The 17275-nt window shown below is 39.8% G+C and overlaps 1 protein-coding gene across 5 annotated transcripts in view; it reads left to right on the top strand.

Moving 5' to 3' along the window:
• DAZL (deleted in azoospermia like) overlaps positions 1–17275 on the top strand; it is a 533025-nt gene that overhangs the window by 488611 nt on the left and 27139 nt on the right. For 3 of the 5 annotated variants that reach the window (XM_029589246.1, XM_029589249.1, XM_029589245.1), the window contains one exon: positions 16229–16324. The exons of the other annotated variants lie outside the window; for them this stretch is intronic. In XM_029589246.1, the coding sequence (XP_029445106.1) occupies positions 16229–16324 (96 nt within the window). The remainder of the gene's footprint in view (positions 1–16228; positions 16325–17275) is intronic. 5 annotated transcript variants of the gene reach the window in all.

Below are 17275 nucleotides of genomic sequence, written 5' to 3'. Positions count from 1 at the left end.
TAAAGGAAAATAGGTTTGTTCCCTACCTTGTCTACCAAGTGCTGAGCTCTTGGTCAGAGCTCAGCACTTGGTAGACAATGGCTAAAAAATCCCCAAGATCTGGTAAGAAACCATTCAAATTGTGCTCTAAATGCATTCATAAAATAGCAAGTCAAGACCTCACAACATATGTTTGAAAGTGTTAGGGCCACCCACAACTGTTCAGAATATGAGCCCTGTAGAAGGATATTGCCTAGGTTGCAAGCATACAAAGAGATGAAGCTGAAATGTTATCTGTCTAAAAAGAAAAAAATCACCAGAGAGACCAGCACCAAAGCAGTCAGTATCTTGAAAAGGGGTAGAGAGACCACTTCTACCTCGCAACATGCTGAAAAGAGAGGAATTTGAGATCTCTCCCTCAGCACCAAGGGGAAGAGAGACCATATGCCAAAAAACATTTTGCATCAAAGGTCAGGACCACTATCTCATATCATGGAGCCATATATGGTGGTGCCATCTGTGCCAACACTATCCAATACAGTGCAGTCACATCCTATACCCTTCGATGCCAGAGTCATTGGCGCTGACATTCTAGTGTAACTTTATCACACAGAACTAGTCTATTTTAATTCCAGAATTGGACTTATTGAGGAAAACACATTCTATACGCCTGCTTTCTTCTTTCTCGGAATCAAATATTGTGATCTGATTTTGTAAAGAACAGTGTGTTGGTTACCATTGCCATCAAAACATGACTCTCCTTCAGATCTTATACTGGAAAGGCTTTATTCCAAGATGAGGACTGATTCTCCCTTGACTCCATATCAAAATCCACAGGAGTCAAAATAGTTCATTAGTTTCACATGCTGTAAAGAACTCCATAGCTATCTTTCCAATTCAGAGGAGGCTGCCAACTTCCTATTCATATCCACCTCTGGAGGAATCAACTGGCTTACTATCCAATCCATCTCCTGAGCCCCCAAAAAACACTATTCCCACAGAGGATATGATGTATTGGGCTTTCTTACAAGAAATGTCTGAAGTAATTCCTTTCAAGCTTAAGTAGAATTCCAAGTTTTGAAATTTATACAACTGTTACAGCAGACAAAAGTGGTTCCTATACATAAGGCTTTTACAAGATCTTCAAGCTAAGATATAGAAAACTTTCTATTTCCCCAGTAGCAAAAAACATAGATTTGAAATAGAGTGCAGCAAAGCCCTGGCCATACAAAGGTACAGCTGGCAAGAGATGGTGATTGAACAGGTAAAAATTTTCTAAACAATAAATAGTTAATGGCACCAAACTACACCACTACAAATACCAATTACAGTACACAAGTGGTAAACAACCCAAACAATTTTTTTTAATTTTACAAAACCTTTTCCTTTATATAATCATTAATGGAGTGGCATTAATGATATATAAAGGAATCCTATCACAACACAGCAATTATACGGAAAGGAATCACCATTTTCCAGTGGCAGCACTGAGAGTGGTGGGGCCATTTGGCAACAGTGATCATAACATGATCAAATTTAAACTAATAACTGGAAGGGGGACAATAAGTAAATCTGCAGCTCTAACACTAAACTTTCAAAAGGGAAACTTTGATAAAATGAGGAAAATAGTTAGAAAAAACTGAAAGGTGCAGCTGTAAAAGTTAAGTGTTCAACGGGCTTGGACATTGTTTAAAAATACAATCCTAGATGCGCAGTCCATATGTATTCTACATATTAAGAAAAGTGGAAGGAAGGCAAAACGATTACAGTCATGGTTAAAAGGTGAGGTGAAAGAGGCTATTTTAGCCAAAAAAAATCCTTCAAAAATTAGAAGGATCCATCTGAAGAAAATAGGATAAAACATAAGCATTGTCAAGTTAAGTGTAAAACATTGATAAGACAGGCGAAGAGAAAATTTGAAATGAAGTTGGCCATAGAGGCAAAAACTCATAATAAAAACTTTTTTAAATATATCCGAAGCAAGAAACCTGTGAGGGAGTCGGTTGGACCATTAGATGACCGAGGGGTTAAAGGGGCTCATAGGGAAGATAAGGTCATTGCAGAAAGACTAAATGAATTCTTTGCTTCCGTGTTTACTAATGAGGATGTTGGGGAGATACCAGTTCCGGAAATGTTTTTCAGGGGTGATGAGTTAGATGAACTGAACGAAATCACTGTGAACCTGGAAGATGTAGTAGGCCAGATTGACAAACTAAAAAGTAGCAAATCACCTGGACCGGATGGTTTGCATCGTAGGGTACTGAAGGAACTCAAAAATGAAATTTCTGATCTATTAGTTAAAATTTGTAACTTATCATTAAAATCATCCACTGTACCTTAAGATTGGAAGGTGGCCAATGTAACCCCAATATTTAAAAAAGGCTCCAGGGGCGATCCGGGTAACTATAGACCAGTGAGCCTGAATTCATTGCCAGAAAAAAATAGTGGAAACTATTCTCAAGATCAAAATCGTAGAGCATATAGAAAGACATGGTTTAATGGAACATAGTCAACATGGATTTACCCAAGGGAAGTCTTGCCTAACAAATCTGCTTCATTTTTTTGAAGGGGTTAATAAACATGTGGATAAAGGTGAACTGGTAGATGTTGGATTTTCAGAAGGCATTTGACAAAGTCCCTCATGAGAGGCTTCTAAGAAAACTAAAAAGTCATGGGATAGGAGGCAATGTCCTTTCGTGGATTACAAACTGGTTAAAAGACAGGAAACAGAGTAGGATTAAATGGTCAATTTTCTCAGTGGAAAAGGGTAAACAGTGGAGTGTCTCAGGAATCTGTACTTGGACCAGTGCTTTTCAATATATATATATATAAATGATCTGGAAAGGAATACGACGAGTGGGGTTATCAAATTTGCGGATGATACAAAATTATTCAGAGTAGTTAAATCACAAGCAGACTGTGATAAATTACAGGAGGACCTTGCAAGACTGGAAGATTGTGCATCCAAATGGCAGATGAAATTTAATGTGGATAAGTGCAAGGGGTTGCATATAGGGAAAAATAACCCTTGCTGTAGTTACACAGTGTTAGGTACTTTGAAACCGTCGGCTCCGTGTGCTGCAACAGTCAAAAAAGCAAACAGAATGTTAGGAATTATTAGGAAGGGAATGGTTAATAAAACGGAAAATGTCATGCCTCTATATTGCTCCATGGTGAGACCGCACCTTGAATACTGTGTACAATTCTGGTCGCCGCATCTCTAAAAAGATATAGTTGTGATGGAGAAGGTACAGAGAGAGGCAACCAAAATGATTTATTTATTTATTTAGAGTTTTTCTATACCGGCATTCATGATACAATCACATCATGCTGGTTTACAAAATAACAGGGAGAGTGATAACTTTGAACCTTGAACAAGTGAAGAGAGTCAATGCAGTTACAATAAAAACAAGGCTGTTCAACTGGGGGAAGAGGAAACAAAGCTATAGTAACTTAACAGACAGAGGTATAATTATTTACAGTATGCTGAAGTGTCTTTCTATGGTTGATGCTAAGAATCAGTTAGGGTCTGGAAAGGCTTGTTTAAACAAAGAGCCTTTTTCTAAATGTTAGAAGGCATGGTTCTTGTCTCAGATCAGGGGGAATGGAGTTCCATATCAAAGGTCCCGCTGTAGAGAAAGCCCTGTCTCTATGCTCGATAATGTGTGGATTTGGTTTGTGGTACAAGTAGTGATCCTCTGTAAGCGTCTCTAATGGGTCTGGAGGAGGTAATTTGTCTAAGCGGGATTTGTAGGTTAAGAGGAGCATGATGATGGATGGCTTTATAGATAATGGTGATGGACTTATGAATAATCCTGAAATGTATTGACAGCCAGTGTAAGTTTTTGAGAATGGGAGTGATGTGGTCTCTTCTCCTGGAGTTAGTCAGTTTTCTGGCTGCCGCATTTTGGAGCATCTGGAGGCTCAGCTGAAGTAAATGCTCTTAAACAGCAATTTCCTTTTTGTGGGCTGCTCACTCTCTTAAATACTTAGGTGTATGTATTAGCCCTCATGTGAAGGATCTCTATTCTTCAAGTCAGTGGTTCTCAACCTTTTTTCGGCTGGGACACACCTGACAGATAGTTCTCACATGCGTGACACACTGAACATGTGACCGACACTGGGCTAAATGTAAATATACATTCTGCATCCTCAGGAACCCCCTTGACCCCCAACACTGGGTACAGAGCAGAACTAGGGTATTGCCCGTACAACTCACCATACAAAAATAGATATTCTGGTTCTGATGACATCTCAGTAAAAGCAAAACAAACTCCCTTTACTAGCAGGCACAATAGCCCTCCTTATGAAAAGACAGTAATTTACCACTAATACATGTCATATTGAGAAAACACAACAAATAAGATTGATACAAATTGCCTACATGCTAGTAAAATACCTCACCTTTGTCACACACCCAGAACTGACCTTCATCAAGTACAGAAAGACCACAAATTATAAATATGGAGACAAACTGGAATGGAAAACCAAAATATTTGTAGTATTACCATTTCATAAGTTGGGTTGTTATTGTTTGAGTGTGATCCATAATGCAGGTGTAACTGTGCGGATTAGTTTGTGTGCATTATTGCAGATCTTGGGATTATAGTAGGTGCTATATTTCTCTTTCCGTTTCTCCAGGTTTTATTTTAGTATATCCAATTTAATTAACTTTTCCTTAAAAAAAAAAAAAAAATCATCCAGTATTCACTATCCCAACAAAATTTCATATTCTGTTCCCAACAAGGGGCCCTTGTGAACATTAATGCTAAAGGAAAAATTATTCTTTGTAAAAGTTTAAAAAAAAAACTTAGAAAAAAATTTGGGGTGGGTTTACTACTTGTGTATTGTAATTGCTAAATAAATAACTGCCACATGTTTCCACAGTGCAATCAGCTATGAAATGGACAGAGAAAACATTTGGCAATGTACCACCAGTGAAAAAATATAAACTTATTGATGCTACAGAGATTTTTTCAGACATCCATTCTTAAAGCCAAAATTGTAGCACATCAGTTGCAGATGATACAATTAATGTTAAATATATTGCAAAAACTAAGGGAAGCTTTCAAAGATCACTGTCATGAGCAAGGAACATGGCTTTCAACATTGCTGCAGGAGGCAGAAGAGTCAGTTTAATTTTTGACATAGCCTTTAGATCATCTATAGGAGTTACATCTATAGGAGTTAGAAAGCTAACTTGATTTGAAAGCTACAGGACTGAGAGAAGACGTACAAAACCTGCCAGATGCTCCATGTGTCAGACATTCTGGGGAAATCATGAAAAGTAAATGCCCTCAAAGAATATTGCAGTGTCTTACAAACCTTTGATTGTCAGCTGCCTCAGATGTTTTCACCAGCTTATGTGTAGGCAACAAACGCATCCTCCACAGAGGGAGATACCAACAATATCTTACTACAGGCATCATAGTTCAACAAGCAAAACTGCAACCGCTGCAGCCTAGTTCTAGAACTAGGGATAAAATTCAACAAAGACACTCGGCAATTTACAGCAAAAACCGAGCCCTAGTTTTTGACTACCATGTGGCCAGTCTTCTAAAGCATTTCTGTGATCTTCCTGTAGAGGAAAGACTTCAGTATTTTTACTGAAGTTATCCAAAATGACTACTAACAAATGGGTTTTAAAAATATGTAATGGCTATTATCTAAATTTTCTAATGTTGCTCCCAAAGCCTCATCGTCCATTGGTAGATCAATTGCATATTCTCAAACAGAAGATAACATCCCTGCTTCTTGCAAGAGTAATCAAACCTGGCAGAGTTCTAGATCTCAGGAACTTAAATTCATATCTAAAGAGAAAAATTCACGATGAGCATTTTTCCTTATCTACAGGAAAGAGATTGGTTGACCAAACTGGATCTCAAGGATGTCTCTATGTGCATTTCTATCCATAGGCAACACAAAATGTATTTACTTCTGTCCAGATGGTCTAGCAATAGCTCCAAGAACTCTCACAAAGTGTTAGGTAGTAGCGGCTTAAATGAGGATGAACAATATATTGCTCTTTCCACACTTAAACACTTGGCTTATATCAAGTACCTCCTGCAATCAGTCCAGCCAAAGACGTCTTGTATGTCCAAAGAATTTTACAGTCCATGGGGTTCATAGTGAATTTCAGGAAGTCCCAGTTCATAGCATCTCATCAGTTGTAGCTCATGGGAGTTTTTCTGAACAGAATTAGGGGAGGCATTGCTTCCGGACCAAAGGATAATGATGGTATCCATAAGTCACGTGATAATGAAGAGATAGTGACTAACAGCAAGATTCAGTTTGCACATAAGTACAGTGGCATCTCAAGTTTCGTGGAATCAATACTTAAGTTGAATGTCACACAGAAATCAGGTCACAGGTTCTCTAAAATGCTCATTGCAGTGGTGGACCTAGACATCAAAGCTTTAATGCAGCCTCCCTTTTCATCTTCAAGTGCGAAAATTTTAAGAATGGGTGTTTCCACTCAAGGTTGGGAAGCCCATCTGGATAAAGTGGGAAACATCTTTCTACAGCAGCCTGTTACAGTTGAGAGCTATATTCAGGGTGCTGATGGTATTTGAATTGTGGCTGATGCACTTGGTAGTTTAGATACAGACGATCAAGCAGCAACATTTATATAAATAAGCAGGGAGAAATAGGCTTTGCATCACTATCCTAGGAAGCCCTCCAAATATGGACTTGGATCATACTAAGAAATTTTCAGCTGTCTACAATTTATCTACCCAGGAAAATAATGTAATAGTGGATGCATTGAATTACCTTCAATCTCAAAAATTGGCTCTCCATCACAGAGCACACTAAGCTCTGTTTTTTTTTTAACAGGGGAATTCCACACACAGACCATTTCGCCTCTCACCAAAACCACAAACTACCGTATGTCGAGAAATTTATGCCAAAAAATTGGCACAAAAATTCTGGCTCAACTTATACACATGTACTATACCAATGGCACTGGTATTCCTCGACCTCCCCTCAGGACTCACCCAAAGTGCCTGGTGGTCCAGCAGGGGGCCTAGGAGCAATCTCCCGGGCCGTCAGCTGCCTTTTCCTGGTGGTCCAGTGGGGGGTCCAGGAGCGATCTCCCACTTCTAGGCTGCCAGTAATTAAAATGGCTCCAGCGGCCCTTTGCCCTTATGTGACAGTGGCTACCGGTGCCATTGGCCGTCCCTTGTCACATGGTAGGAGCAGTGTACAGCCCCTACCATGTGACAGGGGCTGGCCAATGGCACCAGTAGTAAGATATTCTCTTTTTCTTCTTAGCACTCGGTTTCCTGAGGGTAAGATGTCATTCTAATGGCTGCCTTCCCTGTATTAATCCTGCCCTCCCTGAATTAATCATTCCCTTCCTCCCTCCCACCATGACTGCCCTCCCTGTTTTAATCATTCCCTTCCTCACTCTTGTTAAAATGTTGTAAAAAAAAAAAAAACCCAGCTCCAACCCAAAGTCCCTGGAGGTCCAGCGGGGAGCCCGGGAGCAATCTCCCGCTCCAGGGCCGCCAGTAATCAAAATGGCTCCAACAGCCTTTTGCCTTTACCATGCGACAGGGGCTACCGGTACCATTGACCGCCCTTGTCACATGGTAGGAGCAGTGGACAGCTCCTACCATGGGTTGGGGCTGAGTTTTTTTACAACATTTTAACCGGAGTGAGGAAGGGAATGATTAAAACAGGGAGGGCAACCATGGTGGGAGGGAGGAAGGGAATGATTAATTCAGGGAGGGCAGCCATGGGGGGGGAGGAAGGGAAGTATTAAAACAAGGAGGGCAGCCATATAGGGGAGGGAGGGAAGGATTAATACAGGGAGGGCAGCCATTAGAATGACATCTTACTCTCAGGAAACCGAGTGCTAAGAAGAAAAAGAGAATATCTTACACCGCATCACTGAACCTGAAGGTTATAGAACGTGCAAAGTAGACCAATAATTGTGTAGCTGCACGAGAATTTAATATTGGTGACAACTCGTCAGAGATTGGCATTTCTAGTAGCTTTTCATTTTTTTCTCAAGTCAAAGAAATCCTTACATTTCAAAATTGTGCCTTTTGAGGGAATAGAAAAGGATTTGAATGAATGGATAATGGAATGCAGACAGAATGGCTACATTCTGACCTCCTCGAGCATTAGGATTCGTCCCATTCAAATGGCAAAAGAAGAAAAATTATTCAGTGAATTTGAAGGTCTGATAGAATTCATAGCATTGTTTGGTTGTTCGCAGTTCATGAACAGATATGGATTGTGCCTTTATCAGCACACAAAGATTTCACAATCTGCCTAAAGAGCTTGATGACAATATCTGTTCATTCCATAAATTCATTATTCGGCAGAGATTAAATCATTTCAATATGAATAACATTGGTAATATGGATGAAAAACTGGCATTTGATATGCCTGGCAATCGCACTGTAGCTGGCATTGGTGAGAAGACCATACTTGTTAAAACAGCTGGTCATAAAAAGGCCCATTTCGCGGTGGTCCTGTCTTACCTGGCAGATGGCACAAAACTGCGTTCATTGGTAATATTCAAGAGGAAAACAATGCCGAAGAATCTAAAACTTCCAGCAGGTGTAACTGATCGGGTTGATCCTAAAGGCTGCATGGATGAGGAGGGAGCTAAATGGTGGCTGTGCAATATATGGGCACATATAACAGAGGATGTGAAGGACTATGCAAAGAAAATGGCGATTACATTAGCAGTGATTCCAGAAGGTCTGGCATTGATGCTCCAGCCGTTAGATGTCTGTCTCAAGCTTTCAAGGACCAGTTGGGGCATTTGTGGCAACAATAGATGTCTTCTGGTCAAGTAAAGTTTACGAAAAGAGGAAACATGATGAAACCAAACATTGATTTAGTAGCAAAATGGGTAAAGGATGCCTGGGAGCCACTTCACCAGAAATGGTCAAAAAATCATTCCTGAGGTGTGGCATAAGCAATGCTATGGATGGATCAGAGGATGACTCCATCTATGAAGACAAAGACAAATCAGCATTGGAAGATTCAACAGATAGACAGTGAAGACATTTATGATGATGGCATCACCAAAGAACAGTTCCACGATTTATTCGGACATTCTGATAATGAAGAATCGGACTGGGAAGGATTTGAATAAAACTGAAGAATTCAAACAGCGGGGACAACCATGGGGGGGAGGCACTTTGAGACACTTTATTCTGCTTTTAAAAAATAAAAGCAGTTTTTAAGTTATCTGTTTCTTAGTAATATTTCACTATTTCATAATCCCCCAAGGTTTCACCCTTGACTTATCCACGGGTGACGAGTAAATCTTGATTTTTCAGCCTAAAAATATATGATTGACTTATACAGATAAACACAATATCAGACAAAATCAAACTAAAGACAGGGGTCCCCCAGGGTTCAGCACTTTCGGTGACTCTAACATTTACATGCTGCCCCTTTGCCACCTACTGGCGGGACTAGGTATCATACATTACATATATGCTGACGACATTCAGCTAATTCTACCGGTAGAAGAAACAATTGAAAAGACATTAAACTTGGCAATGCTGTACCTAGATATAAGACAACTACTAAACCAAATGGAACTAGTAATTAATATTGAAAAAACAGAATTTATACACCTTTAATGAAAAAACATTGAAATAATTCAGAATCCAATCAAACTTAAAAATGACAAGACAGTGGAATTAAATGAGAGCTCGTAACCTAGGAGTAATAATCAACACTGAACTCAGCCTTAAGCAACACATATCACTAAATGTTAGAGAAGGCTACGCCAAATTAATGATCCTTAGGAGACTAAAACCCTTTTTAACTCAAGCACACTTTCGAACAGTTCTACAAGCACTAATTTTCGCTAGCATGGACTATTGTAACACACTTTTCCTAGGATTACCATATACCACACTCAGACCATTACAAATACTACAGAACTCGGCTGCCAGAATACTTACTGGTAAAAGCAGAAGGGATCATATCACTCAAACACTTGCCGAATTACACTGGCAATTTAAAATGCTATGCACACTTCATAAACTAATCAATGACGAAAATGCTGACTGGCTAAACACCGCACTGCGATTGCAGTTCGCCCAGAGAAATCTCAGATCAGCCAATAAAGCTCTACTAACCATTCCCTCTGTCAAAACAGCAAAACTAATACAAACAAAAAACACACTTTGAAATGTCTGCATGCCAATGCCAGAAGTCTATGAAGTAAGATGGGAGAGTCAGTGTATAGCTTTGAATGATAGACATAATTGGCATCTGAGACCTGGTGGAAGGAGGATAACAATGGGAGAGTGCTATACCATTATACAAATAGAAGGATAAGGAGGATCAACTTGGTTGGGAGGGGGTGCTTTATGTACTGGGGGCATAGGATTCAAAAGGATAAAGATCATACAAGTGACTAAATGCACAGTAGAATATTTATGGGTAAAAATCCCATGTATTGGGTAAGAGTATAGTGATGATATACTGCCGTCCACCTGACCAGGATGATAAAATGCGAAGAGCAATCAGGAAAGCTAACCAATTCGACAGTGTAGTAGTAAAGGGAGATTTCAGTTATCCCAATATTGACTGGGTAAATATCAGGACATGTAGAGAAGTAAAGTCCCTGGATGGAATAAATAACTGCTTCATGGAACAGTTGGTTCAGAAACTGATGAGCGAGAGCGCTATTTTAGATGTAGTTCTTAATAAAATGCAGGATTTGGTGAGAAAGTTAACCGGTGGTAGGACCACTTGGCAATAATAATCATATCAAATTTGAGCTGATGACTGGAAGGGGACAATATGTAAATCTACAGCTCTGATACTAAACTTTCAAAAGGGAAACTTTGATAAAATGAGAAAAATAGAAAAAAACTGAAAGGTGCAGCTGCAAAGGTTGAGGGTACAACAGGCATGGACATGGTATTTTTAAACAATCTTAGAAATGCAGTCCAGATGTATTCCACACATTAAGGAAGGCCAGACTGTTACCGGCATGGTTAAAAGATGAGTTGAAAGAGATTATTTTAGCCAAAAAAAAAGTCCTTCAAAAATTGGAAGAAGAATCCATTTGAAGAAAATAAAAAAAAAAAATCATAAGCATTGCCAAATTAAATGTAAAACATTGATAAGACAGGCTAAGAGATAATTTGAAATGAAGTTGGCCATAGATGCAAACCCTTATTTAAAAACCTTTTTTTAAATATATCCAAAGCAAGAAATGTGCGAGGGAGTCTGTAGGACCTTTAGATGATCAAGGTGTTAAAGGAGCTCTTAGGGAAGATAAGGCCATTGCAGAAAGACTAAATCAATTATTTTACTGAGGAGGATGTTAAGGAGATATTGGTTCCAGAGATGGTTTTCTCAAGGAGGGTGATTCAGATGGACTGAATCAAATCACTGTGAACCTGGAAGATGTAGTAGGCCATATTGACAAACTAAAGAGTAGGAAATCACTTGGACCAGATTGTATACACCCCAGGGTTCTGAAAGAACTAAAAAATGAAATTTCAGATCTGTTAGTAAAAATTAATAACCTATCATTAAAATCAACCATTGTACCTGAAAACTGGTGGGTAGCCAATGTAACCCCGATATTTAATTTAAAAGGGCTCGAGGGGTGATCATAAGATAAGCCATTCTGGGTTAGATCAAGGGTCCATCAAGCCCAGTATCCTGTTTCCAACAGTGGCCAATCCAAGTCACAAGTACCTGGCAAGTACCCAAATTTTAGAAAAATGGGAAACTATAGACTGGTGAGCCTGACAACAGTGCCAGGAAAAATAGTAGAAACTATGCTAAAAGAACAAAATCACAGAACACATAGAAATACATGGTTTAATGGAACATAGCCAGCATGGATTTTCCCAAGGGAACACTTGCCTCACAAATCTGCTACATTTTTTTTGATGGGGTTAATAGACGTGGATAAAGGTGAAACAATAGATATGTATGTGGATTTTCAGAAAGGGTTTGACAAAGTCCTTTATGAGAGCCTTCTGAGAAAACTAAAGTAATGGGATAGACTGTCCTTTCATGGATTGGTCCCAGAAAAAAGTACGGTTAGAACTAGAAATGTTTATCAAACAAACGTAGACTGGTCATCTTAAGAATTTATTAAGGAGACAAAGGATGCGCAGTTATCATAAATTATTCAAATGGCCCATTCTTTTATAACTAAGAAGACAGGCCTACTTTCATGGATTGGAAACTGCTTAAAAGACAGGAAAGAGTAGAATTAAATGGTCAATTTTCTCAATGGAAAAAGGTAAACAGTGGAGTGCCTCAGGGATCTTTATTAGGACTGGTGCTTTTCAGTATATTTATAAATGATCTGTAAAGGAATAAGATGAGTGAGGTGATCAGATTTGCAAATGAGACAAAATTATTCCAAGTAGTTAAATCACATACAGATTGTGATAAATTGAAGGAGGACCTTGTGAGATTATAAGATTGGGTGTCCAAATGGCAGATGAAATTTAATGTGGACAAGTGCAAGGTGATGCATATAGGGAAAAATAACCCATGTTGTAATTACATGATGTTAGGCTCTATATTAGAAGTTACCACCCAGGAAAAAGATCTAGGCGTCATAGTGGATAATATATTGAAATCATCTGCTCAATGTGTTGCGCTGGTCAAAAAAAGAAACAATGTTAGGAATTAAGAGAATAGTGTACAACGGAAGATGTAATAATGCCTCTATATCACTCCATGTTGAGAGCGCATCTTGAGTTCTGTGTGCAATTCCAGTTGCGTATCTCAAAAAAGATATAGTTCAACTAGAGATGGTACAGAAAAAGTTGACCAAAATGATAAAAGGAATGGAGCAACTCCCCTATGAAGAAAGGCTAAAGAGGTTAGGGCTGTTTAGCTTGGATCCGACGTTGCTGAGGGGGATATGATAGGTCTATAAAATCATGAGAAGACTAGAATGGGTAAATGCAAATTGATTATTTACTCTTTCAGATAATAGAAAGTCTAGGGGGCACTCCATGAAGTTAGCAAGTAGCACAGTTAAAACAAATCAGAGAATTATTTTTCACTCAACTCACAATTAAGCCCTGGAATTCATTGCTAGAGGGTGTGGTTAGTGCAGTTAATATAGCTGGGTTTAAAAAAGGTTTGGATAAGTTCCTGGAGGAGAAGTCCTTAAACTGCTATTAAACAAAGTTGACTTAGGGAATAGCAACTACTATTACTGGCATTAGTAGCATGGGATCTATTTAATGTTACTTGCCAGGTGATTGTAACCTGGATTGGCCACTGTTGGAAACAGGATGTTGGGCTTGATGGACCCTCGGTCTGACCCAGTATGGCAACTTCTTATGATGTTAAAGTACTGTTAAGAACTCATCCAAAATTCTTGCCAAAGGTAATCTCTCAATTTCATTTGAGTAAGTCCATAGTTCTACCAAGTTTTTTTTCCTTCAAACCTCACTTTTCTCAAGTCGAACAAAGTTTACATTACCTAGATTGCAGGAAAGCTTTTTTTATTTGGATAGGACTATACCATTCAGGAAATCAAAACAATTGTGTCCTATAATCAGTCATGTCAAGATGTCATGATCAAGAAACAGTCTTTACTCAGTTGGTTGTCCCAATGTTTATCTTTCTGCTACATGGCAGGAATACCTCTTCTGCAAAAGGTAAAAGCTTGCCAAATAGGGGCAGCTACAGCTTCAGTAGACTTCCACTGCTGTGTCATTGCAGGATATATACAAAACAGCTACATGGTCCTCTGTTTACACTTTTATTAAACTTTACTGCTGGGAAGAAGATTCACATAAGATAATAACTTCGAGCAAGCAGCTCTATGCAACCTATTCAAATGACAGCTTCAACTAACATGCCATCCTATAATGGATTGATTACCAACTGTCTAGATACTTTTTTTTTTGTCTTGTATACATCCTACGCTTGGGAGTCTCCAATTGTATGACTCTCTACTTATCCACAGAGAACGTGAACTTGCTTGCCTGTAATGGGTGTTCAAGAGCAGCAGAACAAATCAGCCACACAATCCCACCCCCATTCCAGTTTTAGTTGTCATTTAGCTTGTGGAAAAAACTGGGGAGTCTTGTGTGGTGGTAGCAATGCAATGGTGGTGGCAATGCAGGAAGTGCCAAGCATTCTCAGAAGCTTTGAAAGTGTTACTTCTGAGCTTGTAAGAGAGTGCTCCATCCCAGTACCATGGAGGATACCACCCACTTGTGTAGCTGATTTGTTCTGCCATCTATAGAGAACATTCATCACAGAGATGGGTTTCTTATTCCCCATGTATGTGAAACATTAAGAATTAAAACAATACTTTCATATGGCACCAGCTTCCATACCCATCATAGGTTGGAGGTTGAATGTGGTGTTAGACAAAGTGAAAAGAAGAATACCTTAGTAATGCAAGGGATATCCCCTCAAAAGAGGCCATCTGTGCAGGCCTCTGCCAAAGAACCATCCTAGATTCTGAAGCAGGAGATGGCACAGGTGCCATAGTCTTTCATGGCGAGGAATATCTCCATGGTACCGAGCCATCTATACAGGTGGGTCTCAACCTTTTTCCAATTGTGACACACCTGATGGACCATACTCACAACAATCCACAGCTAAACTTAAAAAAAAAAAAAAAAAGCTTATTACGTTTATTTTTAAGAATGACACGGGAAAGATAAGAGTATTCTCTCTAAATAGAAATAAATTTTTGTGTAAGCTGCATGCTCTATCCCCCATGGGGCCACCAACCTTTATTCTTCTACTGTCACTCTCTCCTTGAAGCACAAGTAACAACAGCAGCAGCTTGAAACTTCGGCCTGTCTGCCTTCAGCCCCTTTGGCTGAGGGAACTCATTCTATTTCTGGGGACACAGGGGTTGACACTGTGCCTCTTCAAATTTGGCTCAGCACTACTCCTTCTCTTGTTCCTGCGTGGGTTAACCTCACTTCCTCTTCCAGGCAGTGCCAATAAGGAAATTATATTCCGCCTGTACGGCCCCCCCACCCTACACGTTCTTTCTAGAGGGCTGCTTCCTGCTGCAATCGGCTCTGCTACTACATTCTGCCCAGGCTTGAAAATGCTGATAGCCTGGGCGGAGAAGGAGATCTTTACATTCTCCTGGAGCAGAGGAGGGGGAGGGAAAATTAGCTGAATCAGCAGGAGACTAGGAACCTTTGTATTCTGAAGCAGTGGCAGCAACATACCAGCTTGTGCTTCATGACACAGTGGTGTGTTGTGACACACTGGTTGAGAATTGCTGATCTGTATTCTCAGAATCTGTCAACCAGGGTGCTATCTCATGGGTGTGGCACTCTGATTTTTGGAAATAGTCTGTTCCTTGGCAGAGAACCAAGGTGCCTTTGATCTCAGTATATTGCTTTATTGAAGAGAAGGCAAACATCTGTGCAATGTACAGCTTTTGCTTCAAAAAGTGGCCTGATGACTTCCGGTTATGCTCTAGCTAGCCTGAGTTGCTGCTGGCTGGCTCAGCTCCTGCACAACATCCTTATTTTTGAGCCTCGTACTATGCTAATTTGTTGATATGTCAGACTAAGGTCTCTGGCTGTCTATCTTTGTCCTCCAAGTGGGCTGACCACGATAAAAAAAAAAACAGAAAAACAAGCTATGAGTAAATCTGCTTGGGTGGAAAAGATAGTGCTGGCTGATGATTCGTCCTATGAGGAGGAGGCGGTTGTCGATGTTGGCGATTGCCCGGCTGGCGAGAATGAGGCTTACCTGCACCAATTAGTGGAAAAGTTTGCGGAAAAAATATTACAAAAGTTAGATAAGAGACTGGGCATTTTAATTGAAAAAAGTTGCTAACCTTGTGCAGACTGTGCAAGACAATACACTTTGCGTGGAGGACACGGAAAGCAAAGTTGCGGATCTCCATAGTGTGTCCACGTCTGTTATTGCCAGAATTGAAAAATTAGAACGCAGTGTTGCTGGCAATATACGAAAAGCTCAACAATCTCGAGAATAGATTGTGGAGATGAAAAATTCGCATTCTGGGGCTCCTGGAGAGAGCAGACTGTTTTGATACTGAGCAATTATTTTGAAATGACTCCCAAATACACTGAACTTACTGTGTGATAAGGGGCGTCTTAAAATATAGAGCACTTGTGCCCATGCCATCACAGGGTGGTCACCCAGAGTGGTAATCATTAAATAGCATCATTACCAAGATAAACTAATCCTTAATGCTGCTCGAGCGATGCAAGACTACCTTTCAAGGCAATCGGGTTATGATTTTACTGATTTTTCTGTTGACTTGCAGAAATATCGACAGGCTTTTGGGGCTGTTAAGAACTGCAAAACTGCAATCTTCGATATGCAATGCTTTACCCAGCTCAACTGTGTATTAAGGCCCAAGGTAAAGTTGTCATTTTTGATAAGGTTAAAAAGTTAAAGATGTGGAAGTTTGGCTGCAAAAATGGCGGGCCAGCAACAATGCGCCCATTTGACTTTGAAGATTTCTTTGGGCTTATGTCCGTTGCGGGTCTCATGGCAGAAAAGCTGAAGCCTCATAGGACCAGGATTGATTCACTTGTAGACCTTTTTTTTTTTTTTTTTTTACCCAAGCTTGTTGGAAGCTCAACTTTTTGCTTGTCCTTGTTTTGACTCTTCGTTTGGTGCTGGATCCTCCTTACTATGCTTGTTATCGTGGGCACTCTGCTGTCAAGCACTCTGGTTTTACATTTGTTTCTGGCCGAGTTTTGGCTGTGGTTGTTTTTCCTTTTTTGATAAAGCCATGAATGCTCTTTTTCCAGTGACTGTATTCCTTGAAATTGCGATCTGGAGCATGACACTTTATTTTATATTTTCTCTGTGACTGGTCATATTTCTCTTCTTTTTTTTTTTGGCTTATTTTCTCTTAGACCTCATGCTCACTAGGTGTTAAAATAATTCCTTTTCCACATGTTCTGTTTTACTATATCATGGCAGGGCAGCAGGCCATGGTGCGTCTCACATAGTATGGCTGTGCCAGTCTAGGCTGGGTAGCCTGGTTAAATCTGCTCGGGGTTGAGTTTTGCTTTATTTTCTATATTTGGTATCTGGAAGTGCATTATCTTTTTTATTTAGGTGTTATTCTGATGGAAGTCTTTGGGAAGGAGTTGATTGGGGGAAGATGTGGACTTTTGGTTTAGGGGGCTTGTCTTCTCAACTTAATTTCCAAATAGGGCAGGTTTTATGGATGGCATTAGGGGTTGTAATATTCAATAGGATTTGTTTTAGGGATTGGGATATCTGGGATGTTCTGGGTCCTCCCCTTGGGTCTTGATGGTTGTCCCATCAGAGGGGATTTGGGCTGGTTGTCTTGCAG

This window comes from Rhinatrema bivittatum, chromosome 2 (assembly GCF_901001135.1).
Source record: "Rhinatrema bivittatum chromosome 2, aRhiBiv1.1, whole genome shotgun sequence".
Taxonomy (NCBI): Eukaryota; Metazoa; Chordata; class Amphibia; order Gymnophiona; family Rhinatrematidae; genus Rhinatrema; species Rhinatrema bivittatum.
The sequence above is the reverse complement of the archived record's forward strand: the minus strand, read 5'-3'. Positions and strand labels throughout refer to the sequence as shown.